Consider the following 26707-nt stretch of genomic DNA (forward strand, 5'->3'; position numbering starts at 1 on the left):
GTTCCGCGAGGATTCAGGAACGCTCGGGAGGCCGAGGAGATGGAAAGGGCATTCCAACAAATGGACAGGCACGTCCAGGACCGGAATCGTCGATGGTTTTAGTCCCGTCACTGAGGGGGCTTCTCATCTGTCCTGGGGAGGAGATTTGGCAGATAAGAAGAACGTCGCCATAGCTACCAAAGGGGGTAAGTCACGATGAATAACTCTCACATCAAGGGACGAGAGACTGACTGTTTGTAGTGGCGGTGAGCTTGGATTCGAGGTCAACATTCAGACTAGGAGATCTATCTCTTGGGGTTGGTTTGCTGTGATGGGACAGAGGGAGTTGATGGTGTCCAAAGTGGGAGAAGAGATCAAAGGGGTTAATATCGTCTGTAACTGCAATTATTCACGGGTAGATGAGAGGAACGCCGCGACAGTTACCAAAGGAGGTAAGTCATGATGGACTCCTAGATCAAGGGATGAGAAACTAACTTATTGCAGCGGCGGCGGGCTTGGATTCAAAGTCAACATTCAGACTGTCTTCTGGCTCAGTTATCCCATTAAGGGCCGAGCTTCAACTATAAAAAAAGTCGACATTCAAACAAGGAGATTCATCTCTTGGTTTTGGTTTGCTGGAACGGGACAGAGGGGATTGAAGGTGTCTGTTCAAAGTGCCATAAGGGGTTAATATCGTCTGCAACTGCAACTATTCACAGTCATTTGTACATGGGATGAGTTGAAGGATCTTTCGTCTTGTTAAAACTTCCTGGCTTAATGGATCGGTTGAAGTGTGTTAGTTGAAGGAGATCAGGGAGTGTGTCTATTCTACTTAGGCCTGAAGTAATGCTACGGGTCGTATATGAAACTTATTCCATCTGTGAGAAGCTTCTTCCCTCATCAAGGCCCACTTTTAATCCACTCCGCTAATTTTTGGTACGGTACCTGCATGAGGTCACATATCAACAACCCCTGACGGTCACTGACGGTCCTTGACACTGCCAACTCAACACCAACACCTGCCCATCACCTACACTCAAAAAAACAAGACCTTATCACACAGAATTGCAGCGATTTCACGCAACAACGAGACCAGCTCCCATCTGGCCTCACGGTTACGGGTCACCAACGATCTCTGGCATTCCATGTGTCCTAGATTCAACTCCGAACTGTCCAAGCCCTCAGCGCATCGTATGGGAAGCCGTTCCGCGGCTGATGCTGACACGAGGCTTTTGGGATTTTTTCGGGTCGAATTGGATGCGTAAAAATGCAGACCGAGTACCGGTGCGAAGGGGTGAAATCGAGCGTTCCTATTCCTCGAATGATCCTCGGGCCTTACCAGCCCAGCTCCCTGAGAGCTATGGGGTGTTGCTATCCGAGGGACTTGTGACCACCTTTTTGCAATTAATGATGGAATTTGGATGTTATTAATCTTGAGAATCTTATTGAAGAGGTAAAGAATGTGATTGATTATTTATCTACTCGTCAGTTGTCAAGTGTCATCAGCTTCAACTACCCACCCCGTTGCGCCATGTCAGCGCAGTTGACTTCCTTCGCACTCACCGAATGACACCTGACGCACAATATCGACAAGAGATCGAGAGGTTCGAGCAGATAGATGACTTACCGAAGCGACGGAGGAGTCAACGTCCCCCTGACGTGACGAATCGTTGCCGGCCCAGAGAGCTGAAGTTTAGCCCAGACAGCAACGATAGCGAGGGTGTTGCGCACAAAGATGATGCGGCTCTCCACATCCAAGGGCCCATCTTCAGCCTGCGCCATGATCCTATACACGACCTGCCATCGCACGAGCAGACGGACAAGATGAGCAGTCTCGTTCCAAGTCTCCTTGTTCGGGTTGGGGCGGTTATAGCACCACCTGAGAGGCTCGCACTCTACAAGGGAGAGAACCCATATGCAGTGGTTTAAACAGGGGTTGAAGGTGTAGCCCGGGGGCTGCTTCGAGAGCCAGTCATCCCAGAGTTCGTGGAGGGAGGCTTGGAGCTCGGGGAGGGACAGGTAGAAATCATACACCTCCCAGTCTCTGGCGCATCTAGGGTAGACTCCATCCCAATCATAGTGATGCCATATCATAGTCTCCATATCTAGAAAAGTCGCCCTGATATCGTTCTGGCCAGAGAGTAGCTCGGTGTTGTCTCGGTCTGTAAGTATCGGTTCTTTAGAATTGTCGATTTGTGATTCGAAGGGAAGGGTTCCTGGTTTTCATGTTCCTTAAATGTTCCTTGAAGAAAGGAAAATCGGTACACATCGTTATCTTTGTTTAATGGTATTGATCAATCATTTTCTATGTTGTTCGTGAGCAGCACAAAGAACAGGGTGACTTGGCACTAAGTAGCTCACAAAGCCCCTTCAGGATGCTTCGATGCCTTTCAATCTAGTCTGGGATACAAGGGAATATGATGGAAAGACAAAGAAATCGGTTTAGGTGGTCATTATGCAATGTTGACTCTCGAAATAATTGTGTTTAGTTACATAGGGTAGCCACGAGTGAAGGCGCCGAATGGTGAAGGATTAGGCCACTGTGTGACATGAGGCAAGGATAGACGAATACAAATTCTACAAAATAAGACATTTTTATGTTCGTTTTGTGCATGAGAGGAGTAGAATGGAGGTGGGCTTGCATATGGCCGCATCAACTCAATCTCCCGACCACCACACACGAGAGGGAAGGTGTAAGTCCATTCCCAGGTTGATCAGGTAAGAAAATAGCAAGGCTGAGCAGAGTCACAACGTTGACTGCCTATGCGCATGTGGAGCTAGACAATTGTGGCTTTGGAAGAGTGCTTACTGAGAGGCCGGTGTGACTCTGACGGCGTGCTTTGCAAGTGAATCTCAGCAAGCTGACAGACACTAAACACCAAGAACTTGCACCCACTCACAAACATCAACAAGAGACAAACTCACGATGAGCACTCAAGACTTGAAAGAAAATGCGTCAACAAGCGCTGGGGACCATGGCGACACGACAGACCTCGGCTTGCTCGTTGGCTTGGATGAGGAAACATTTGGAGCTAGAGTCCCAGCGATCCTCTCATCCGCCAGCCAAGCCATCTTCAAGTCTCACCAGTGCAAACCTCCCGGAATCGAAGCGATCCGATCACGCGCAACGGAAGCTCCAACAGTGGCTGCCGTCTCCGACATCATCAAATCACCGATAAAGGACCAAGACGGCTTTTACCTTGCCTGGACAGCCCTCAACGAAGTCGTCGTCGACCTGCCTCTTGAGGAGCTTCACCACTATCGTCCGGCCTTGAAAGCGGTATCCGAAACAACCGCCTCCGACACGACGGCGTCGCACTACCAAGGTGCGACGGGCCTACGCAGCGAAGCAGCATCGCTCATCCGCTTCATGGACGATCCGACGGCGGTGTGGGTTCCCCAAACAAAGAGCGACTACATCGCCGAGCGCACTCTCCAAGAACGTGTAAAAACCGCAGACGAGATGCGCCCGCACGTCCCGGGTCTGCTCGGCTGGCTCGCCGACCCAAACTGGCCCCCGTTCCGTGGCTGTCGGGCCCAGCTGGCCAGGTTCCCGGAGGTGACGGTGGGGCCGATCGGGCAGCTCATCGAGAAGGAGAGAGGAGACGGAGGGTGGATCGCGAGTCTTCTCGAATTTTTAGATGAGTGCGTGCCCTTGAGCATGTGTGAGGAGCTCAAGCCGAGGGTCAAGGCTCTTGTGGAAGAGGCTAAAGGGGACGAGGACGATTGGGAGGTTTCGGACTTGGCGAGTCAATGGTTAGAGAAGCTAGAGAAAGCCTGAGGCGAGACGTTTTACCACTGTCACATTTTGCAACACTCAAAACTCGCTTGTAACCGCGACACAAGACGCCAAACAATCGAGCCAATTTCTTGTCAATGCGGTGAACAAAGCCAGCATGACCAGAGAGGCTGGGACCTGAAAATTCACAGAGCAAACCCATTGGCCTCTTGTCTGTTTAATGGGCTCATCACAAGCCTCCCATCGACTCACCAAGACCAGCCTATTCTTATCATCAACCACCCCCTGTACCTCTCCCCGCGCTTAACCCCCGTGGCCATTGGACGCCTTGGAACCCCCTCTGCAGCCCGCATCACCAACCAAGACGAATCCGCGACCGGCTTGGCCTGGTCCGATGGCCCCTGAGACGTCTCATTGGCTGCTTGCCGCATAGTGCCTCTGATCGACGCCAGCCTGCGACAGGCATGGTCCGTTGTGACGGGCTGGGAGACCCCTGTCGCTCACGATGGGACGAGGAGGGGGATTGCGAAAGGCCTTTTTCTTGACGGCGTCTCGCTGTTTGGGAGAGAATCTGAAATTCCTTTCTTTACTCGCAGGCGAGTTGAACAATTGCTGGACCAATTTACATTCTCAATCAATCTCAAACTTTTACCAACAAAAAACACAAGGCCCCATCTCCAACCAACACATCTCCAACCTCAACCCTACCTATCTATACCCACCTCCACCATGGGCAACAACCTCTCTTCAACCTTTGTCCCCGACACCTCGGGAGTCGTCTTCAGCCCCCAAGACCGCGCCTCCGCCATCAATCTCGGGATCTTCTGGGCCGCCTCCCTCTACGGGTGCGCCGTCATCTTCAGCACCTGCGCCCTCGTCGACCGCTGGAAGGGTCCCTTTGACAAGAACTACGTCGGCTTCAGCTCTGTCATGGCCGCCCTACTACTATCGACTTGCTGGCCGGTCGTCATGACCTATCTATTCTTATCACAGGGGTCTCTGTGATGTATGGTGGAAAGGGATAGTGGCGGTTTAATGGTTGGGGGACAACAGGATTGTACAACATGGCGCACTGGAGGGAAAGGAAGGTATCACAGGACGATGGAAGATATACAGAACGGCCGAAACGGGTCAGCCCAGGTTCAATTACATACCCAAAGCGAATTTCCTATTTAATGCAAAATACCTCTATTACACCAACCTTGATCATCCCACCAGAGTATTGCGCCGACTCCTATCTGATCGAGCATCCTTTCTCCCAATGATGGATTCGAGCGCTTGTGTCAACGCCTTGGCGTCGTATTTTCCTCCTCTGCCCGTCTCATCCTTGGGCCCGTATAGCCTCGTCGCATCGATTCCAAGAAGCCCAAACTGTTGCTTATCCACCTTGGGCGAGTTTGGACCTTCGATGTAGATGACGTGCGTTACGTATTGGGAGTACTCGTCTTGCTCTATCTTTGGTAGACCCCTCGATTCGGCACAGGCATTGGCAATAGCGCGGACAAAGTCGAGGCCGGTAAAGGGCGCCGTAGAGGGACCCGTCTCTCGGTCGGTAGTGCCGTTGAGGATGAGAATCTTGTTCCTAATCTGGGGGCTGGCAATCGCATCTCCCACACCGCGGAGGACAAGACTAGGGATGAGAGATGTAAACAAGGAGCCAATGCTGTAAACTATGCTGTGTACCGAGCGAAGGGCATCCAAGACCCTTGGGTTGGCCGGCATCTTGATCTCCTCGCCATATGGATTGATGTACCAGAGCCGGGATATCCTTGCCGGTAGGTCCTCTTCTTGTTCCTTGGAGAAGGCGATAGCAGGTCGTCGCAGCGCTGGTAGAGTTCCCGGGAGGTTGGCGTCTTCTACATGGTGATGATCCCACACCTCGTGTCTCGATACTGTCGGGCTGTGAAGGCCAGCTGATGTCCCGGGAACAGCTGCAGTTGGCGCGCTGGGATGAGAGATGTCGTTTTGGCCAGTGATTATTGTCCCATCTTCCAAACCAGCAGCGATGTGACTGGCAAAGTTGGTATTAAGAGCAGGAAGAACTGCTATCCGGTCTGGCACTGAGCAAATGGAGCTCAAAAGATAAATGGCCGCCTCAAAGCTACCAGTAAAGAGGCGAGCCCCGGTGAGGAACAGGTTCCCAATGCTGGCGCCCGAAAAGTCGAACCGACTGCTGGGCCTCATGCGCTTCACAACTTCAAGATTGAAGCTATTGAGATAAGACCGGATGAGTTCGCGTTTCGGTGATGAAATGTCGTCCCATAATGGATGCGTGGCCTCTAGAATCTCGAACCATTCGGACCTCGCCTCATTGTAGGCTTTGGGCAAGCGATGGTTAAAGAAGCACTTTATAGCAGCCGTCTCAGGGCTCCCGTCATTTGGAATAAGACGAACCAGACGCGACCTCACGTCTCCGATACCTTGGCCCCGGTCAGTCTAGCTCTGCGACCTGCATGCAAGGAGTCTCACCTGGCCCACCAAACACGCGGATGATCTCGCTGCTGCTGCCGCCATTGTCTGAGATGGGGATAACGTAGCTCAGCGTGCACTGGTTAGCCTCGCGGACGCTTTCAAAGACGTCGACGAGATTGTTCGCGGCGCTTCCACCCGAGAAGACGACGAGGCCAGACGGGGGGCCGGGGTTGGGCGTAGCGGTGCGCCGAGGGGTCGTCAATGCAGAGGATCCACTGGAGCTTGGCAGTTGGAGGCCGAGTCCATTCTGCTGGATGTTGATCTGGGCCATGGAATGAATAGTCAGGAACTATTTGTCAAGTTATCAGTTGTTTCTTTGCTTCAAGTCGTGTAACTATACGCGGACAAGGTGCTGGCTGACATGTGTCCAGAGTATGGAACTGGCTTGGATCAAGTTAGCGGGGCAACTGTAACCCCGATAAGGGGGATCACGCCAATTGATGCATGGATGTCAATTGCTGGAGGGAACGGCAGACGGCTTTGTTCTGCACTTTCACCTGAAGCTCTCAATATCGTCTCTATCAACATACCCTGCATTGCCATCCATTGTCATGATTAATTGTTTGTGCAAACTCCTCAGACACCACAGGACACAGCAGACACCGCCAATTGACCCAAAGCGGAACCGCATGAGGCACGAGTCATGGGAACATGCAACCTCCAAGATCAACGACACGCAAGAAAAAAAACAGCTGTCAACGCATAATTCTTCTAGAAACCACCCCGCCCACCATCCCGACTCGGGTCCGAAAAGTCGGAAAAGTGACATAAACGTCCGGCTCAACGTGGGTCTCCAGGCGGGGAACGACATCAATTATCAAGCACAAAAGACGGGGATGGTGCACTCTCGCACGGGGAGCTTTGCTTGTTACAGGCTGGAAGGGTGTGACCCGGAGCAACCCCCCATGCCGTCAGTGACGGCATTTGCCAGGCTTGTTCTCCGCGGTGAACGATCTACGGGATAATTCATCACGTCAACAGCTACTGTAACTATGGTCGTGCCATGCGTGCGGACCCGCGGACCGCCGAGGTTGCGCCAGGGAAGTCCCCAGTCGCTAGGAACAAGGCAGTTTCCACGGAGAGGTTCCTTACAAATCCAACTATGGCATCTTGGATCAAGGGAACGAGGTATATAGGCCCTGGTTCTGGTTCTGGTAGAAGCAAGAGATTTCCCCATCATCGCATCTCGACATCACATCTTCAACAATGACTCAGACAAAGATTCCCCAGACGGTCCGGCAGTGGAACGTCACCGCACAGGATGGCAAGGATGGCTTCAACGCCCTCCAGCTCTCTGAGCAGCCTCTGGCTGAACTCGGCGACAGCCAGGTCTTGGTCAAGAGTAAGTTTCAGGAACAAGAATTGAATGCCCTGAGCCCAGCTAACCCGTTCCGACAGTCCAGGGCGCGTCCCTCAACGTGCGTTTTTTCCTATACTTTACAGTAACGTTAAAGTTTCCCCTCACTAACAACGTCACAGTACCGTGACCTCATCATCCCGCTCGGCCGATATCCCTTCCCGGCTGTCCCCAACGTCATCCCCGGCTCTGACGGCGCCGGCACCGTCCTAGCAGTCGGCAAGAATGTGACGCGCTTCAAGCCCGGCGACAAGGTCGTCACTCTCTTCAACCAGGGACACATTGGCGGCTCTCTCGATGGCCTCTCCATCCAAACTGGCCTGGGTGGCGCCGTCCACGGCACGCTCCGCACCGTCGGCGCCTTTGACGAGCAGGGTCTTGTGTCCATGCCCTCCAACCTCGAGTTCCACGAGGCCGCGACCCTCACCTGCGCCGGTCTCACCGCGTGGAACGCCCTCTTCGGTGTCACCGACAAGAAGGTGCAGCCCGGCCAGTGGGTGCTCACCCAGGGCACCGGTGGCGTGAGTATCTTTGCTGTGCAGTTTGCCAAGGCCGCCGGCGCAAAGGTTATCGCGACCACGAGCTCAGACGAAAAGGCGGAGCTCCTCAAGAAGCTCGGCGCCGACCACATCATCAACTACCGCGACACTCCGGAATGGGGCGCCAAGGCCAAGGAGCTGACTGGCGGTGTCGGTGTCGATCATGTCGTCGAGGTTGCTGGTCCCGTTTCGATGAAGCAGTCGCTCAACAGCATCAGGATTGACGGCGTCATCACCATCATCGGCTTCGTCGGCGGTACCGACAAGGAGCAGCCTGGATTCCTCGACAACCTCACCCACCTCTGCACCACCCGCGGTATCTTGGTCGGCAGCCGGGTTCAGATGGAGGACATGTGCCGCGCTGTCGAGGCCAACCCAGAGAAGCTCCGACCTGTCGTGGATCCCAAGATCTTCACCCTGGACCAGCTCAAGGAGGCTTATGAGTACCAGTGGTCGGGCAAGCACCAGGGCAAGGTCTGCATCAAGATTGAGTAAGCGGGAGCTGTGTAGGTAAAAAATAATATAGTCATTGTCGCACCATCAATTGCACTTGGCAACGGTTCGAGTTCGTTGCTGTGAACTAAGCATCAAAGTCCACGGTCTCATATACCAGGTCTTGACTCCTTGTCATCTAATTGCCAGGATTGATGCGAATTATAGTGAAATGCCGGGGCGCATATGCGTGTAAGACGGGTGATCATCCGCCCGCATCTACCCAGCAGATCTAACGTGAAACTTCAACCGATTCGTTCGTTAATTATATTGACAGACAATTACATCCGATCAGGCACACAACCTGTACCTGCCCCTAGCGCATGTGTTCCTGAAACTGCTGCTGCAGCCACACCTTTGACGATCCAGACCATTCCTTAGCTGCTCACTAGCCAGCAGCCATTCCCGCGACAAATGAAAGACAAAGTTTAGTGAAAGGCTCTAAATCAGTAGAGCGGCGAGACCAGCCACGACACCACCGATCCAGCTGTAGCCATTGGAGGAGGCCGCGTTGACGGTGACGGGTGTGGGGACGGGCACGGGAACTGGTGTGCCGGATGCAGTCTCGGTGCCAGGGACGGGGACTGGGTTGGGCTCCGGGTTGGGATTGGGGGTCTGAATGACAGGAGGAACGTCGCTCGAGCCAGCGGCACCACCATCACCTCCATCACCACCCGAACCGCCATCGCCAGAACCACCGTCACCTCCAGAGCCGCCAGAGCCACCATTACCGCTAGGGACGGCGGTTCCGCCACCATTGGACTGAGAGATGGGAATATCGATGGTCGTTTGGCTAACTTCAACGATGAGAGAAGTCTGTGTCTCCACGATGGGTCCCTGAGGCTCCTCAGTGTCGAGTGGGTTATAGATGGTCGTCGTTCTACCGGGGACGACAATGGTGTTGGTCATGCCGCGCGTGTTGGCACCGCCATCACCACCACATTGGCTACCATTGGGACAACAGCCGTACTCGCCGTTGGCACCCACATCGCAGTATGCCGTTGGAGGACAGCCGCCGGCTTTGCTGGGACAGCAGGTCCAATCCTGCTGGATACAGCCTGTGCCGCAGTCCTTGAGGCCTTGGTCGGAGCAGGGAATGGTGACGACCTGTCGAACGGCGAGGAGAGGGCTTCTGTTGGCGGCCAGGACGCCAGTAGCCGAGAGGGCGAAGAGGAAGATCTTGTTCATGGTGGAAAGTTGAAAATATTGTAGCGAGTGTCGAGGTTAAGTAGGAGGGGGTCAACGAGTGACTTTTTTGTGGCGAGTGTATGTGTGATATATAGCTGAGGAGAGAAGAAGACGAAGGATGGATCGACAACCCGGAAGCTGGTAAACGGCATTTATACTCAAGCCTTCTCTCCAGATCCTCTTGCCCATATTGCCGGACGCGGCCAGCCCTAAGGCATCGGGTCATCGGGGCTAGCCCACGGCATCCAAGACATTCCAGCCACGGGGCACTAAGCCAAGCCCGCAAGCATCACCACGGGGGCCTCATCACATGGATCTATATCCAAAACGTGCATCGTACCGATTTGATTAAGCAGGATCTGACACCTTGTCGTGTGTCCTTCCCGTGGCTGTCTCACCAGGCGGGTTGCCCCAGAGATCGAACGACGGGAAGGGCTTTGCACGTTTTCTCCCTAAGCGCCCAGATGTTTTCGTCGTTCTTGGCTTTCGTCTGCCTAGAAAAGACCAGCTGCACGCGGATGCTTGTGCAACCCGTCATTTTGTTTGTGCGGCATTTACAAAGGGGAGGGTTACGTACGCAGTACGAGGCATACGAAGGAGATATTTTTTGTAATCCTGCATAGTATTTGCTTGTCTGATATCATTGGCGTCTGGGCATCTTTGTCTGACTGCATTTGAGATGCAGGCTGTGTCTGGTATCAGTTACTCCTCGACCAGGCTGCCGAGATCTGATATTTGTTTTGGGGCCAGCTCCCGTGTTCCTGATGTGTTATGCCGTCAGTCTAGACGGTAGATTCACAAACAGGGCTGAGCCACGAAGAACATGGCACCAACGCCGCCTCGACTGGCAGCTGTGGTTTCACTAGTGCCCCTCGAGCCGCTTCCAAGATCTCTGTAGCCTTGGCAGGCTTATTATCTAGGAACACGTTATCCAATGTCTTTTGGGGGCCAGTTTGAACGCCCCCTTGGCTTACTACAGCCCGTACACGCGTTGGTACAACGAGTTCATTCGCAATGAGTAAATTGATATCCATCTATGTATCAGATGCTACGCTATAAGGGATCACGCAAGATTTATCAGGTAGATGGCCCAATGCCTGGGTTTCAAATAATAGTACACAACGGATAGGCAAGCGTAAAGATCGGACCGGTTTTCATGTCCACACTTGGTGAGCAGGTACCTTCTACACATAACGTTAATGAGATATATCATCATGTTCACTTTTTCTCATCTTCATATATGCACCAATGAATCAAATTCAAGAAGCAACGCTCCAGAGATCGACTTGCAGAACCGTATGAGGCCATCCGGCGCCACTCTACGTCAATACGCTTGGCAAATTCCAGAACCAAGTTGAGTGTAGAGGTTTAGACCCTCTACGGAACAAAGTTTCAGGGCATCAAGCCTAGATCGGCCTCTGGCTTAAGCCCCATAACCTTATCGGAAGCGACGCAACCAGGAACAGCAGATGGCGCGATTTTCCCCTGGGCTGAGTCTGTCGTGGCCCAGGACCAAGACATGCCACCAACACCAAAGGTTTATACAGAGAAGATGGCGGATCGTTCACCTATCACATAACCCTAAAGCGAATTAACGCACTGTTTCACTATTTCTTAAGTTCTCTACCGAAAAAAGTTGGTCTTTCAATTCATTTCGACTTGTACCTCGCAGTATGCTTAGAGCAAAATCACCTCATCACCTCAGAAATAGGTACAAAAGAGTTTAACATGGCTCCCAAAGAGTACTAGCTCAGAGCCGCGGCGTTCAGGGGACCCTCTTGGAAATTCTGTTGAAGATCATCGACTATGAAGGATGACTCCGTCAGTTCTAAGTCACGAAGACTACTCTTTTTATAGTCGTCACAGCTCTATTCGAGGTACGCGGGCTTCGGGGTGAGGCCATCAACAGCCCGACGCAGTGATTCCACTGACAATTTCTGCTGCTCCATCTTTCTGCCATTGAACATACATGTTAGTTACCGAACATAAAGATTCAGCTATACTCAAACTTACCTCGCAATAAGAGTCAGCTGGATGGCATTGAAGTGCTGCCTGCAACTTTCCAACCTTGTCATCTTTGCCGCAGTTTCCTTTTTGTGATACCACCATTTAGAACGAGTCCACAGAGACGATGATTTCCGTGGTCCTTGGGAAGTATGGTAAGAATTGTTGTGATAGTTCAGTCCATCCTGTGGAGGTGCAGTCGGGTTCTGCGGCCATGTGTTCCCATGGTTGATACTGGGGCCATTAGATGGCTTCGGTTGTTCCTGGGTAATCTCTGGTGCAAATTCTTTCAAGTAGTCCCTGATATCATCACGGGCTTGTAGGAACTCCCTGTAACTACCGGTCACCGTGGGTCGCATCTCCTTTAGAACCAGGTCTCGTTCGATGTCTAATTGTGTTAGATAGGCGTTGATATCACCGAGATGTACATCGGTCCGGTCTAGAGCCATTAACAAGCCTCGAACTTCGTTGTCAGCGTTCCGAGTGATAGTTACCAAGGCAGTGAACGATAGAAATAAGCCGAACGCGAACGTCAAGATTCCCAGTATGTTTGCAGCTGTCGTTAGCACGCTATCGCGGCATTCTGTGCCGGCTTCCGTGAGAATGCAATGCATCTGTACTGTAGATGAGTATGACTTTTGTCAGCGGGGTGCTTCAAGTCTTGTAGCGGCCAAGCCGCGAAGCTGGCATGGGTTCTAGGTAAGAGATTATATAGGTTGCTTCCTAACTTCCCATAAAGCGGTACGAATGATTCTTTATTAGGTTAGCCCAGAGGCATTGTTAAGAATGATGATAAGTGCCCCTTTCAGAGGAGAAAAACCACTGCGCGAACAAAGAACGTACAAATTGAACAATGAACACACACCCAACAATAGAGAACATTTCAGGAAATGCAATATCCATGGCGAAGAATACTGTTCCAAAAACAAAGAACTCGGTGTTACAATGGCAGATTCCATCAGCTGCCATCAAGGGCTACAAATTTAGCCAATTACCATCGCCCATTACTGTCAGATATATACGAGTGTGATTTTCGGTTGAAAGAGCTGCTCGTAGCTCCGCTGCAGACAGGACGTGGGGCTTTAACAGGATTCGACCACCGAATCTTTCAGCTCAGGTTGGCAATTCGACCCTCATTTATGGCAAGTTTCATGAGAATGAGCCGCTCATGGCTAATTCATGAATACTAGGAAACCTTCCCTCATAGCCATCCGCACAGAAGAGGGCAGGTATCGCGAAGGCAAGCCAAAGGTTGGCCCCCGTGGACTCATGCCTAGGAATCCTTTTTAAGTAACTCTCAATCGAGTTTCTTAAAGGGGCTAAGAAATTATTCGTCAGTAATTATATATCCCTCATATATCTTGGCGATGTAAAATTGTAGGAGTTACCGGGAAAGTAGGCTGGAGTTAAACGGGATTATGGAAAAATAAAGTCCGCGTCGGAGGTGGCGAAGAAACCATCTCCATGTCCGAGTAACAAACTGAGCAGACGACGGGAATATTCATATGGATTTAACCTTGAGCCGATTGGCTGCAGCCAATTCGATATCTGGCAGCTTTACAGTCTCAGTTGACTGCAATTGTGACGAGAGGGTGTTGAAGCTTGGCTGCGATTGGATCTATGGGGGGCTGGCTGCTCACGATCAAGAGTGCCAATGGGCAGAAGATGGATGGAAGATAAAAGGCCTTATAAGCCTCGCACGGATTCAAATATTGCCACAGGATAACAAGAACTCACGGTAGCTCCTACGCAGCCCTTCCTTTTTAAGCCAGGCCACAACACAGACATCATCCACTTCCACCATTTACAAACCAAGATGGCCCTCTCCGAAGAACAAATTCATGCCACAATCCAGGCCGTGGTCGACGACTTCCGCGGTTGGACTCTTGCACCCATCATTCACTACCCCGAGGAAGCTGGCCTCGAGTATGAAGACGTCTTCTTCCCATCTGAAGATGGGGTTTCCCTCGAGGGATGGTTCATCCCATGCAAGGGCTCCAACAAGATCATCATCGCCAACCATCCGCACTGGTTCAGCCGTGCTGGACTTCCCTCTCATCTGGAGCCCTGGAACTCGCTCGTCCCGGGCAATGACTTTGAGGTCAACTTCATCCCCGACTACAAGATCCTTCATGATGCTGGATACAATGTTCTTGCCTATGATCTACGCAACCACGGCCACAGCGGAAGTGGTAACAACGGCCTCTTTGGTTTCTACGAGTGGCGCGATGTCCTTGGTTCACTCAAGTATATCCGCAACCGCCCAGACACGAGTGACATGATCATCGGTCTCCTCAGCCGCTGTGCCGGAGCCAACGCAACTCTAGCCGCCATGAAACGTCACCCCGAAGCTTTTGAGGGCGTCCGTTGCATGGTTGCTCCCCAACCTCTGACTGTCCGAATCTTCTTCGAAACTCTTCTCCAGGCACTTGGAGCCCCAGCTTCTTATATGGAGGAAGTTGACCGGCGATTCTTCCTCAAGACGAGCTTTCACGTGGATTACGTTGCCCCAGCGTCTGACGCCAAGCACGTCAACGTCCCTACCTTTTTGTACCAGGTCCATGATGACCCTGTCACACGGCCTGAGGACGTCCAGTCTGTGTATGACAATATTCCCATCGCTGAGAAGAAGTTGCATTGGATCCAGGGTACGACGAAGCGATGGCACGGGTATACGTATTTTCAGAAAGAGCCTCAGCAGTTCTTGGACTGGTTCGCTCGGTTCATGGAGTAATTACTGGTTCCTAGGAGGTCAGAGCTAGAATACGTGGCTTTCTGTTCCAATTTGTATCTTCAACAGTCAGGTTGTATGTAAGACGAACAGGAATCGCGTTTGCGCTTTGAAACTCCAGAGTGCTCGAATTTCTATCAAAGGGTCAGACGTTCACCATGACACCAGTGTACTCATTTCCACCGTTAGCTGTAGCCATTCATAACTCTCAATTGTAAGAGCAGTGTGCAAGCCCAAAGTAGAGCTGTATGTTTGTTGGAATAAACGCGAGGATCCTACCAGCAAGAACCCCAAACGAATATCCATCCCTTGTTACATACAATGAAGCATTGCTTCTATATCTAGCCGCTCATGCCATCCTGGTGTCACAAGGCAAGTCAAACAGTACCCGCAAAAAGCAAAACCGCCAAAATTTACTGAAATCTCGTCTATGTATCCACCTGGACAGCAACGATTAGAGTCATTGATGCAGTTGAACAGTTGAACGTGGCGACGGATCTATCTCAGGTGCCCCTAGTGAGAGCAGGCGAAGGCTATACCATTTCTAATACAGCATTCGTCAGACAAAGTTCTGAACAAAAGCGCTGATGATTTTGCCTTCCACGATGTTGGTTAAAATAACATGACTGGGGGATCAGCCGAGCTGCGATCTTGGGATATTCCGTGACCTAGGAGCACTTGGCCACGAGGTGCATGATGAAGAACAAGAGTCAGATGCATGCAAAAATATACGAATCTACTCATCGATCAAATAACGTGAGCTTGAGGCCGTGCCGATATGCGCTGATGTTGTGTAAAACTTGGGATGATGGGCCATGTGCAATAGGGGTTGACACAAAGATGGCCCAATTGGTGTTGTATTTGTCGAAGCCGAGAACCCCAGCAGCACGCTGATCATCCAGTCTTGAAGGTCGAGCCATGATGGCGATCACCGGGGTTTGTTCAGACATGGCCTGATATCCCGATTAAATTAATTGCGATCAGATGACGGGGAGTGTTGAGCCAGGGCTCGTCTAGATGAGATGTCGTCTTGACATTCGAGGCATGAATCTGCCAAGATGTCGCCTGAAATGACAGGCATTTCCTATCAGATCGTTTGTTGGGGCATCGGACCAGGTGTGCGGAAGAGGGTCCGCCCTGAGCTGACCTGCCAGGCATCGTCGATCATTGAAGGCGGCGTATGAAGCTAACGGCGGTACCTTGCTTAGACGAAGAGTTTAATTCCGATCATGCCTCGGTAAAAATGAACAAGAATGTGACAGAGCTTCTTCCACGTTTTGCCCAGTGACTTGTCGCAAACTCCCATGGGTGGTGCTGTGGGCCAGAAGTGAGACAGGCATCGCGTCTTGCTTACTTTTCCCCAATCTCTCGGGATCTGAAGAGTTGCATTGCATCTACTTTCGCTTCTATTTTGTGACGAGTCGTTCAATTGACACCCATTGGTAAATCCGGAGCTGGGTCGGCTCTGGGCATTGAGGGACCGGCTGTGTAAATCCAGAACAATGACAAAGGATCGCACCTTGTTTTCTATTACGCAAGTATTGTAGTCTAACGTCATCTATAAAAGAAACAGAAGAAAAAGCAAGCGGGTATCGTCTACTATTAAGCAGTGCTGGACGGCGCGTCAAACGTCTGGATCAGGATGGGGGTCTGGGAGCTCCGGCGCCGATGCTCTGGCATCTATCATTACTCAGAAAGTTCAAGCAGTGTTTCGTTTTTGCCAAACGGTTGTGTCTCGTGCTCATACCGGAAAGTGCTCCCTCTTCAGTTGCCTCGTGGAACTCGACTCGCTTGCCATGTCTGGGTCATCGTATTGGGATTGTCGCGATGGCTTGACCACCACCTCGGTCCTCACAGTCTTTTGGATCCCGTGCTCGTTACGGGTCGGAAGCTCGATGTCTTCGGCTCCGGCTTCGATGTATGTCGTGTTTCCACCGGCGAACATGGAAGTCGGGTGCTTGCTGTTGCCGGTGACTCCGCGTCCTGAACTTTTGCCCTGCTGTGTCGTGCGGGAGCGAGAGCCTGAGTAGTCAGGGTAGCCTGAGGGGTTGCTGGCCTTGACCACCTTTGTGATGAGATCGGCCATGTTCATCTCGATGTGGAGCTTGACGAGGTATGCGAGGGGATGGAATTGGACGTATCTGTTGAGTTGTCAGGGGTGAGTAGGGTTGATGTAACGAGGAGACTTACACAATGTCGTTGGGAAGAGACATCATGGCAATGAGAAGGACCTAAGCCAACATCAGTATGAATCCAGTGTCCCAGACAAGTCCGACGTACATCCATCGTCATGGACACGGCAATCATGCCCAAGTTGAAGCGAAACAGTCTACCATATTTGGTGAGACCATTCGCAATAAGCCGCGACCGCACCAGATAAATAAAGTACAGGTTGAGACCGGCGTCGACGAGCAAAAAGATGACCTTTTCAATACGGTCCCAGACGTTATTGATGTCCTTCCAGGTCTTGTTGATCCCCAGGCGAGCTGGGATCCAGATGCAAAATACGCTGATGTTGACAACGAGGATGATGAGGAATGCGCCGATCTTGAGCTTTCTCGCGTTCTGTCGGACGACCATGAGGATGGCGATTCGGTTTATGATGATCTGGATGAGGGCCTGTAGTTGGATACACCAGAGAAAGACTGCCCCGTGTCAGTGGTGAGTGTCCTTAAGACGGAGCTCGTCGACATACCCAAGATAAAGAAGAAGGGAAAGCCTCCGGGGATGTAAGATCGCAGGTAACACCAGGTAATAGCACTCATAATAGAGCTGCTCGCCCACTCCATCCACAACAGAATAATGTAAGGGTTCATCTTGCGGCCCCGCCTCCACGATTTGATGGTTTGTCGCGTGCCCTTTGCAAAAGTGAATATGCAAACACCTAGGGAAACTCCCCAAGCGATGCTCGCAATGTTCATGTCATCTATGCTTGGTGAGACTGTCCGCGTTTGTCATGTTAGCCTCGGGTATCTAAGACGGGCCTCTTCTTGAGCGGACCTGGTTTGTAGAGCGGGCCCTTCCATAGTTCAGACATGATGGCGACGGGAGCCCGCAGTCGGCGGACGTCGATTCAAAGGAGAGTGAGCTTTCAGTGTATTCTTGGAGATGTTTGACAAAGCAAAACACAGTCTCGAACGGCAAACATGAAAGAGTGGCAGCCGGAACAGGGAGCGGCAGGATACATATTCCAAAAAGCAAGGCGCATCGACGCTAAAGAAGCGCCCGATCTCACGACCGTTTTTAAAACAAGGCCATGGCCAGGCAAGTATAAAGCACAGACAGAGAGTAGTCGGATCCGCAGCTTCTTCTCCTCCAGCGGGCCGCGCGACGATCAGTGGTAGGGGGAGGGGGGATTCACGGCCTGTTTGGGGCATTTGCGGCTGAGGCGTTGGTTGGTTTGAGGGTGGGAAGCACAGTCACATCCTCAACGGTTGCATCTGTTGTTTGTCGAGGCCATCCTTGTCTGGACAATCCCTACGCCTGTCTCCTGTCTGGGAGGAGCGTGGGCGAGTGCCCATCTCTGCCGCTTCGATATTGTCGATGGTCAAGAGGAATCTCGGGTACGCCATCAGAAGTCCACTGAGCGGTAAGAAGAGCTTAGTTCTCTGAAATGGCGCTCAGGCTGTCGAGTGTGTCCACAGGGTGGATGCTGTGACAGCCTCGTGCTTCCATCGGGCGTTGAATAGCACCACAAGCTCAGCAGGACAAGACCACAGTGACTACCTCACCAATTGCATCACAGGAATAGAGTACATCTGCCATGTGTGCTCAGGCAGTGGAGTTGACAGCTGCTACTAACTACTCGATGGCAGCAGTGGGCGCAATACTGAGCACGAGTCATATCCGGGTGGATCTGGGCCCATCCATCTCGACGCGGGAGACGGGAGTCGTATTTGACGGATCAAGATCCTTGATGTCGTCTGCTGCTACTCGAGTTGGAGAAAATCTCTGGACCAACATCTTGCAGTAGGAACAAGTCGGAGGTTACTGTTGGAAATCTCAAGGCTTCCCCCGCAAACAAGCATCGGATAGCAGGCATCATTGCCCGCGAAACAAGCCAAACAAGGGCAGGGCGGGCGAGTGACAGGGACCAGCAACTGAGAGATGCAAGGAACGAGACGCAGGAGAAAGGAAGAGGGCAAACTTCATGATCACAGCTGCCTTCACTCACACGGCTCTTCCGAACGCCTTTCTTTATTTCCAGAGATGACACACCAGTAATTGCGTCTCTCCCAAATACCAGGGAACCAACCACTCCTCAGCGGATCCCATTTCTGGGCTGACCGAGTAAAACAGGACGCCACCAACACATTACCCAAGAGCTGCATAACCAAATTAAATTCCCTTTCTGCAGCCAACACGTTGCAGGCGGAACCAAGTCTCCGGTTTCATGAGCTCATCCATCAGCCATCAGAGCAACTGTGGCTCGGTTGCAGATAAGCCTCACAGAGTTTGAGTTAGCGCCTGTCGATCCGGGCTGACAGCCTTAAACAGCGTCGATCTTAGGTCCTCCCAGCGTCGTTTCGGGCGTCGTTAGCACGCCGCTGGGGCTGCCTACACACGACCGAGGCCCGACACCAGGCGTTTACACAAACCAAGGAGGTTCCTCCAACTCGAGGGCCAGAGATTCATCCGACAACTGGAGCATAGAGCTGAGATGTGTTCATCAGGCGATGCCTCGTCTCCCGGCAGTAGTTCGTATAAGCGAAAAGTTGAACTGCAAGAATCTGTCTTTCTCCCTCTTTTCCGCGGGGAGAGCGAGATCAGAAACATGGGGCGTCCCCTGGAACAAGCAGCCCCTGTGGCATGATTTCGAGTCAATCACCCATACATTGGCCACAATGCCGCATCCTCTTAATCCCTGCCCTCCCTTGGAGATGAGATTGGGGTTCCTTTGTTGGAGAAGGCCCTCTTCCCCCTCATTCCCTTCTTTTTTTAAGAAAGACGTTTGCTCCTGAAGATCCCTTTCCGCAAGGGATCCCCCTGGAAGAGGTCATCCGTACCTCGTCCGATACCTGCCGCCTGCTAGAATAACATGGCATGTTTCCGCCGAGCTGAAACCTGCAGGGGTTCCCGATGCCAGGTCCATCATCTGGGGAATTTCGCTTGACGGAAAAAAACCTGGATCTACCAGTGTCGCTCGGTACGTCGACAATTTCCCGTCATAGCTAGACAGCCATTAGAGGAAATAAGTATGGATACAAGCTGCTTCATGATGATATCTACAGGTAGGTGTAGGATTTTAAAGTCTTGAACGCCAGAACGTCTAAAGGGCTACAATTGCTTAAGTAGGAATTAGCAAAATCGTCAAACTTCTTACGATGAAGATAGTAAGAATACATTTATCGTCTGAGGGGAAGTTCCTCTAATCGTCTTCACACGCAAAGGACATGCTAGGCTACATAAAAAGTAAAAAGTCACCATTATCCACGACACCACCACTGGCTGGGGGCTAGAAACAAGCCTATCGCTCTCCTTGCTACCCACACCCAGTTTCCCTGCAAACTCGGACCTTCTTAGCTATCTAGCTGCTCAACAGTAAAGCCCAGGTTAGCAAGCCCGGCATGGTAACCCAACTCGCAGCCTCGGGTGTGATGAAAAGAAGGTCGGTCAATTAGGTATCTGTAGCTACGAGGAAGAAGAAGTCGAAGCCGCCGAGGCTCAGCTCGTATGAGTCTCAACTCCCCTGATCCTAGTTGCGCAAGCTCTCTCATTAAATGATCCCCTTGTCTGCTCTCCATTCTATAAGCGGTGTATTTACCGGCTTGTTCCTCACATGGGACCAGAAGAGCTTAACTAACGTCTTGGGTTCTATTCGTGTCAGCAGAGGAACCGGACAGGACTTCAATACCTACTTCTCTCCGCAATGACGTGCCCGGCCCCTTCGACAACAACAAACGTAAAATGCTTCACCCTCTTGAACGTGCCTACAGTCAGCTTCCGATTCTGCCGCCCAGGATTGAAGCCCTGCGAGTCCCAGACCAATGGCTCAACCTCAAACGTGCGATTGATTCCCACGGTCACGTTTTGCGAGAGCCAACGGAGGCCGAGAGGGTTCGCGATGACATCTACTCAAGGCGTTAGCTCCTAACCGACAAGGTGGGCGGATGGGTGAGACTTGCCGGCATCACCGCCAACGATCATAGTTCTTATCTTTGAGTGCACGACGTATCTGAGACTCTTCCTCCAGGACCTAATGACTGTTCCTTGTTAGGTTTTATTCTCATGATGGTTGACCAGCTCTGTACTCACTCTCTTGGTTTGCTGAATAGGGCTTGAGCACTTGTATGTTCCATGGCTCAAACCTGATGGGTTCGCGCGCCAGCTTCCCGCCCGTCACTCCGAGATGTGCTTGCGTCTTGGCATTACTCAGCCATTTTGCTGCTGGTGTTATTCTCATCCCGATGTTGCGAGATCTGTCAGAATTGTGCCGAGCATCTCGGAGGTCCCACAAGTCAAACTCGGTCCGCAGCCCGTCCGGGGTTGTCGAGCTACGGAGGGCTTGCCTGTAACCCTTCAACTCCTCTTTGCAATCCTGCTTTCTCCTCTCGGAGCACGCTACTAGATCGGCCTCGAGTGTGTCCATGTACTCCCGGAGAGCATCCTCGCCATCTTCGATCGATTGGACATAGAGCCACGGGTTCTTGGCCACGTACATGTACATGTGTGCAAGCTGTGAAGGGGGATCAATCTTGGGACTCTCCAAACCCATCATGGAGAGTCTAATCGGGAGCTCGCCCTCCAGACCCACGCTCATCCACGTGAGGCCGACGTTCTTCTTGAGGATCCTCTCAGCGAGGGCAAGTCCAGCAGTAGCGCCCCAGTCCGAAGTCCAGATGCCAAACTCATTCTTGCGGTATTGGGGAAACTCGAAATAAAAGTGCTGCATGAATTGATACAGGTATTCTGCTGCCTTTAGGTTGTCGGTGAAGTTGGCATTGCCAAAAGAGAAGCCCGCGCCGACTGGCTGGTCGACGTAAAGGACGTGGGCGTACTCGTTGAGACTGTGAGGATTAGGGCCTATGTTGCCCTGCCAGTCGATGTTGCAAGGGCCACTGCCGTCAAAGACTCTGTAGATGGACGAGATTCCGGGGCCGCCGTTTAGGAAGAGGATGACGGGCGCGTCTTGGGGTTTGTGTCGCGCTTCAAAGAACCAGAAGAACATGTTTGCATATTCCTTGGCTGGGACTTGCTCCCTTATTGGGATTTTGTCCTTGGCTGGTACGTATCAGCAGTGTTCGCAACACAACGAACCTGTTTGCGGCTCAGCTTGCTCTTACGCTTGCTCTCGATTGCTATTGAGATATAACCTGAGTAGTCGCCTGCCATCCCTTCTTGTCCACATGTGCTGTGTCGTTCGGTGATGTGTGCCAATGGTCGACCAGGCTTCGGATACTTGTCTCCGGGGTCATATTTTTGTGCGTTGACGGCGATTAGCCATGCGATGGCGGCAAAGAGAAAGGATGATGACCACATTTTGGCGGCCAGGATGCAAGACGGGACTTGTCCTAGAGGTGACGTGGCCGCAGATCTCTAAAAAAAAAAAGAATTTGAAAAAATAATGATGATCTTTGATGACGAACCTATTAGTATTTGAAGGGAGAGTCAGGCTTTCCGATGAGGGTTTATGAGGGTTTATGAGGAGACTTAAGTTTTGGCACTGCGTGCAGGAGCAGCCAAGTCCGGCTGGCTTGAGGGAAAGAACCTACAACAGACATTTTATACCTCGAAAGCAAGTACATCTCGGTAGGGCTCTTGTACCTGCCTGGTTGAAGGGGGGTCCAGGACATTGTGATGGATGACTTGCGTCACGGTCGTGAGACAACTTCTGGCCTTGGGGGAAGAAATTAACATAATGTCCTTCCATTATCAGGGATTTCTCTAAGAATAGACCTATAACACAATGATAAGCCATGAGTAGAGGTATGCTATTATTAAATAATAAATAGCTATTATCCATTGATGTTACACCTTTCATATGGCTGGCTTTAGACTACAGTTCAGGGACTCTGCTCCAAATCCCCCATCGCATGGGTAGGTAAATACCAGAAGGTCCCTCCCTCTAACCGGACGGCCGAGAAACGCGCTTTTCGCCGCATTGTCTCTCTGATATTGACTCACGTAGCCCATATACCTTACTTGCCTCACAGCACAACAGAAGAACGTCACGCTGACTTGGAAGAGAAGATGACACATCCCAGAGTCAAAAGGACCGAGAACATCTTCATACCTCCCTCTTATGTGTCATCAATTCGCTTGCCCCAAAGTTTCTGATGCTCTTGTATTTGGGTTAAATGCTCGCCAAATGTCCCGACGCCAGCCGTACACATCAAGTTACCACTCCTGTATTATTCGTCTGGGCACTTACCATCACCAACCAATCAGTAACCTCATCATCACAAACAGTCATGGCTTGCCCATTTGGACTCCGAGTTCTATTCCTGTGGCTCGCCATGCTTGGGCTACTCGAAAGCCATGCTTGGGCAAGGCCAACGTATGAAGTTTGCATGCCTTCGCATATGGAGTACCTCCGAAAGCACGCTGGCTGGAAGGGAATCCCACATCGATGCACTGCGCCTACGCCTAAGGAGCGGGAATGCATAGAGAAACAACGGGAAAAGATGACCCTCGAGCGGGAGACTGTAGAGAGGACGGCTGAGCAAGCTCGAAATCTCACCATCAACATCAAGCAGGTCAACAAGGATCCCATAATCATCATCCAAATACAAGTAACGAACAACAGTACCATGCCGGTAACATTTCTCAATATCAGCAGTCCACTCGACCCGGAAGCCTTCGGCCTGGGACTCTTCCACATCGCCCCCGACAATCTACCGATGGTGAATTTTGGCAGCCGAGTTCTTCCACCAAGAGATAGCTCCCCGAACAACGAGACATATGTCGAAATCGGTCCCGGTATGACCTTGTACAATACCGTCACCATACTCGCTGAAGAGTCCGTGGACAAAGAAGGATGGGCAAGAATGCTGAATGTGGCAGACAGGATTGAGGTGCAAATGAAAGGAAAGTGGCACGGCATTTGGGCAAAAACGAGGGACAAAGCCATAAGCGAGGCGGAGATTTCAGAATCTTGGTTCGAACGTGACTTTGGAAGCTTTGAGTCAAATGTCATAGAACTCGAAATCTAGTGAGGCTGCGTTGCATCAATCGCCCAAGGTTGTGAGTCGGCGCGCCAGAAGTTCGTTTGTGTATCGCCCGTCATCTCATCAAGACGAGGGTGATAAGACTGCTGTGTTTTGGGTAGAGCCGATGAATTGAACTCCACTTTAGCCTTGAATATTGAGCCGCCCTCAAGAGAGGCTATATGGACAAACCCAATGCCGCAATCCAAGTGCGTAATGTCCAAACTTGACCTGCCAAGATATTCAATATGCATCCGGCACCCGCCGTCTTCAGTCCGGCTTCAGATGACCCAGTCAGGCAATCAAGACGGAGCATGCTCCGGATCCAACCTCGGACGCCCGATGATCCGGGGGAAGTGGATCGGATCGGAAGTCGGGTAATGAGCGAACGCCGAGCTGGACGCATTTTGACAAATCCAATCGCTAGGTTGATGTCATTACTCATCAGCTAGTTACTTTAATTGACTTGATTTCCCGCCTCTAAACTCTCTTGCTTTGTTTCACTCGAAAGTCAAGAGTTGGTACATCTCTTGAAAATCTCAGGTGAGTTGTGATCTCACTCTGTCAACTTTCATCATGAGAGCCTTGGCGAGAGTATCGACTGCTGCGCGTGGCCCAGCACGCCGTGTAGCATGTTGGTTGTTCTTTATACTATTCTGCTATCTAAGTGCTGAATGGGTTTCAGATCATCGACTCGCTCTGTCCCAGCTGTCTTCCTCAAGCTCGTTGCCAGCGAGGGTGTACCATCGTTACTTTGCCGGGATAAACACATTCAGCTCATCGGCCCGGAAACTGTCGACAAACATGGACTCTCAAGCTGCGAGAAACCTTGACGGTCTCAAAGGCCACCTCACCCACAATAAGCTCGAGGAACTGCGGGCCTTTTGGTTTGAGCATCTGACGAGTGAGGCCGATCGAGCTATTCCTCGAGCCGAGAACCAGCGCCGATGGTTCTTTGGCGGAAAGGAATTTGACGATGTCTGCGTGTAAGTCACTCTCCCGTTACCAATTGGTTCATAAACTCACGGCCTTAGTGCTCGGTTCAGCCCCATTCTTGAAGCCATCAAGGCCGCGGGGATCACATCAGTAGAGGACATTCTGGCCGTCGCTCAGCCACGTGATCCTCTGGACTGGCTGAGTCTGGTCATCTTGTTGGACCAGATCCCCCGCAACTGCTACCGCGGTGCTGAGGCAGCCATCTGCTTTACCTTCTTCGATCCCCTCGCAGTGCAACTCACGCTGAAAGCTCTCGAAGAAGGCCTCCCTTACAATGCTCCCGAGCTACGATGGCAATTCTCCCACCGCAACTGGCTCTACATGCCCCTCATGCACTCCGAGGATGTATCAGCCCATGAAAAGGCCGTGTCGGGGTATGAACGCATGCAGCAGGACATCCTGAGCCTTCTGGAAGGCACCGGCGGGGCAGATGAATATGAGAAGAAGGCTAGAGAGGTTGCTCAGGCGGACCCCGAGACTGCCAAGACATTCGGCAAGATCAATATCGATTTTGAAAAGAAGCACCAGGTGATTATCGAGAGATTTGGGCGATATCCTCACCGGAACAAGGCTCTAGGGAGGGAGCCGACAGTGGAGGAGACGGAGTATCTGGAGAATGGCGGCGACACGTTTTCGGCGTAAATATACATACTGAACATGTATGACCTTGTACCGCTCAAATAACACATTCTATTAATTAATCTCCCATCATCATCTTCAAAAAAACTCGACTAAACTCGTCGTAGACTAGCCACACCCTTCCCCGCATCGATGCCACCATCTCGAACGCCACTAAACCACTGCCGAGTCCACTAGACCCCAGCACCCACTCACCCAAAGCTGCAGCGGATGTCAGGCACTTTACGGTGCTGACGGCATCTGGCCTCTTGGACAGTGGAAGGGACCTTTTGGCAGTTGCCTTTTTGGGAAACCCGTCACGAACGGAGCCCGGGCTGCTCCTCCGAGGGGTTGTTGTTGTTTAAACTGGGCTCCCCTTGTTTGGGATCACCTTGTTTACTTTTTCTCCTCTGACAACTGCATCATTCCCTCATTCGACGCATCAATCAATATCCTCGACAGCTTCACAATGGTCACAACCCGAGCCACCTCCCGCGCAGCAAGCGCCGCTCCCGAATCCCTCTCCCCATCTCCTCCTCCTCCAGACTTTACCCCAGTAACGCCGTCGACAACACGCAAGCGGGCACCTCGAACCACAGCCAACACGACGTCCAAGAAGCGCCGCGTCTCGATCGAGAATGTCCCATCCGCGACATGGCGGCACACGCCCTCGAAGACCACCCTCCTCTGGCTCGCCGTGTCGCTCCCCCTCGTCGCATGGGACACGGGCTACGTCCTGGGTCGCCCCCGCACCATGCCCGGCGGAAACCTCCACTGGCCGCTGTGGGTGCCGTACGAGCTATACGGCAAGGTCGATCACGTATACGGCCTCAAGTCTTGGGATGCGCACAACGGCTTCACCGGCGCCCAGAGCGCCCTCAACGTCGTCGAGTCGCTCATGTATGTGGTCTACCTGTGGCTGGTCTGGACGCGCGCCGACAACCGGTCGACGGATGGAGCTGCGAGGAGGACGCTCAGTGGCCGTGATGGCGCTTTGGCTGTGCTGATTGGCTTCAGCGCGGCTGTCATGACGCTGAGCAAGACGGTCCTGTACTGTAAGTGATGCCATGATGCATTGAGGGCCATGTTTACTAACTAAACATGAGGGGCCAATGAATACTACAGCGGTTTCGATAATATCGGCCACAACACACCGCTCGACATCTTCTACCTCTGGATGCTCCCCAAGTGAGTCTCCTCCACTACCTATCACTCCACAATGCTAATCCCACCCAGCGGCTTCTGGCTCATCCTCCCAGCTTACATGATTTGGGTGTTTGGGAATAACATCCTCGACGGCCTGTCCATGACTTCCGGTCAATCTGTCAAGAAAAGCTTGGAGTAAGCTTGTGACGGGTCTGTTTTTCATTCATTGATCGAGTCGGGCTATAGGATGATGTACCGACCATGAGGCATGAGTTATGAAGCGCGACTGGAAGCCCTGAG

The 26707-nt window shown here is 51.9% G+C and overlaps 10 protein-coding genes and 2 pseudogenes across 12 annotated transcripts, besides 2 other annotated features; 6 read left to right on the forward strand and 6 right to left on the reverse strand.

The window, feature by feature from the left end:
- Nucleotides 1-1602: 1602 nt before the first annotated feature.
- On the reverse strand, nt 1603-2082 carry NCS54_00606900 (Hypothetical protein; the record flags this gene model as incomplete). The annotated part of the gene is made up of 1 exon (XM_053151544.1): nt 1603-2082. The coding sequence occupies one exon, from the start codon at nt 2080-2082 to the stop codon at nt 1603-1605; it is 480 nt and encodes a 159-aa protein (XP_053007519.1).
- An 823-nt stretch (nt 2083-2905) lies between these two features.
- On the forward strand, nt 2906-3760 carry NCS54_00607000 (DUF5071 domain-containing protein; the record flags this gene model as incomplete). The annotated part of the gene is made up of 1 exon (XM_053151545.1): nt 2906-3760. One exon carries the CDS (start codon nt 2906-2908, stop codon nt 3758-3760), a length of 855 nt encoding a protein of 284 aa, XP_053007520.1.
- Nucleotides 3761-4447: 687 nt separating this feature from the next.
- NCS54_00607100 (Hypothetical protein) lies at nt 4448-4723 on the forward strand (the record flags this gene model as incomplete). The annotated part of the gene is made up of 1 exon (XM_053151546.1): nt 4448-4723. The coding sequence occupies one exon, from the start codon at nt 4448-4450 to the stop codon at nt 4721-4723; it is 276 nt and encodes a 91-aa protein (XP_053007521.1).
- A 201-nt stretch (nt 4724-4924) lies between these two features.
- On the reverse strand, nt 4925-6479 carry NCS54_00607200 (annotated as a pseudogene). The gene is made up of 2 exons: nt 6188-6479; nt 4925-6138 (listed from the first exon to the last, which is right to left on the reverse strand).
- Nucleotides 4925-6479: a sequence feature.
- A 917-nt stretch (nt 6480-7396) lies between these two features.
- Nucleotides 7397-8581, forward strand: NCS54_00607300 (Hypothetical protein; the record flags this gene model as incomplete). The annotated part of the gene is made up of 3 exons (XM_053151547.1): nt 7397-7532; nt 7589-7608; nt 7670-8581. 3 exons carry the CDS (start codon nt 7397-7399, stop codon nt 8579-8581), a joined length of 1068 nt encoding a protein of 355 aa, XP_053007522.1.
- A 438-nt stretch (nt 8582-9019) lies between these two features.
- On the reverse strand, nt 9020-9766 carry NCS54_00607400 (Hypothetical protein; the record flags this gene model as incomplete). Its single annotated transcript, XM_053151548.1, has 1 exon — nt 9020-9766. One exon carries the CDS (start codon nt 9764-9766, stop codon nt 9020-9022), a length of 747 nt encoding a protein of 248 aa, XP_053007523.1.
- A 1868-nt stretch (nt 9767-11634) lies between these two features.
- Nucleotides 11635-12219, reverse strand: NCS54_00607500 (Hypothetical protein; the record flags this gene model as incomplete). The annotated part of the gene is made up of 2 exons (XM_053151549.1): nt 11635-11719; nt 11780-12219. 2 exons carry the CDS (start codon nt 12217-12219, stop codon nt 11635-11637), a joined length of 525 nt encoding a protein of 174 aa, XP_053007524.1.
- A 1367-nt stretch (nt 12220-13586) lies between these two features.
- Nucleotides 13587-14504, forward strand: NCS54_00607600 (Hypothetical protein; the record flags this gene model as incomplete). The annotated part of the gene is made up of 1 exon (XM_053151550.1): nt 13587-14504. One exon carries the CDS (start codon nt 13587-13589, stop codon nt 14502-14504), a length of 918 nt encoding a protein of 305 aa, XP_053007525.1.
- A 1738-nt stretch (nt 14505-16242) lies between these two features.
- On the reverse strand, nt 16243-17538 carry NCS54_00607700 (Hypothetical protein; the record flags this gene model as incomplete). The annotated part of the gene is made up of 5 exons (XM_053151551.1): nt 16243-16642; nt 16692-16732; nt 16782-17146; nt 17197-17442; nt 17502-17538. 5 exons carry the CDS (start codon nt 17536-17538, stop codon nt 16243-16245), a joined length of 1089 nt encoding a protein of 362 aa, XP_053007526.1.
- Nucleotides 17539-20307: 2769 nt separating this feature from the next.
- On the reverse strand, nt 20308-21980 carry NCS54_00607800 (annotated as a pseudogene). Its single transcript has 4 exons — nt 21759-21980; nt 20757-21717; nt 20360-20575; nt 20308-20315 (listed from the first exon to the last, which is right to left on the reverse strand).
- Nucleotides 20308-21980: a sequence feature.
- A 2243-nt stretch (nt 21981-24223) lies between these two features.
- NCS54_00607900 (Hypothetical protein) lies at nt 24224-25285 on the forward strand (the record flags this gene model as incomplete). Its single annotated transcript, XM_053151552.1, has 3 exons — nt 24224-24281; nt 24333-24633; nt 24682-25285. The coding sequence occupies 3 exons, from the start codon at nt 24224-24226 to the stop codon at nt 25283-25285; spliced, it is 963 nt and encodes a 320-aa protein (XP_053007527.1).
- Nucleotides 25286-25730: 445 nt separating this feature from the next.
- On the forward strand, nt 25731-26606 carry NCS54_00608000 (Hypothetical protein; the record flags this gene model as incomplete). The annotated part of the gene is made up of 3 exons (XM_053151553.1): nt 25731-26316; nt 26368-26449; nt 26498-26606. The coding sequence occupies 3 exons, from the start codon at nt 25731-25733 to the stop codon at nt 26604-26606; spliced, it is 777 nt and encodes a 258-aa protein (XP_053007528.1).
- Between the last annotated feature and the right edge of the window lie 101 nt (nt 26607-26707).

Source organism: Fusarium falciforme, chromosome 4, assembly GCF_026873545.1.
Source record: "Fusarium falciforme chromosome 4, complete sequence".
In the NCBI taxonomy this organism is placed as follows: domain Eukaryota; kingdom Fungi; phylum Ascomycota; class Sordariomycetes; order Hypocreales; family Nectriaceae; genus Fusarium; species Fusarium falciforme.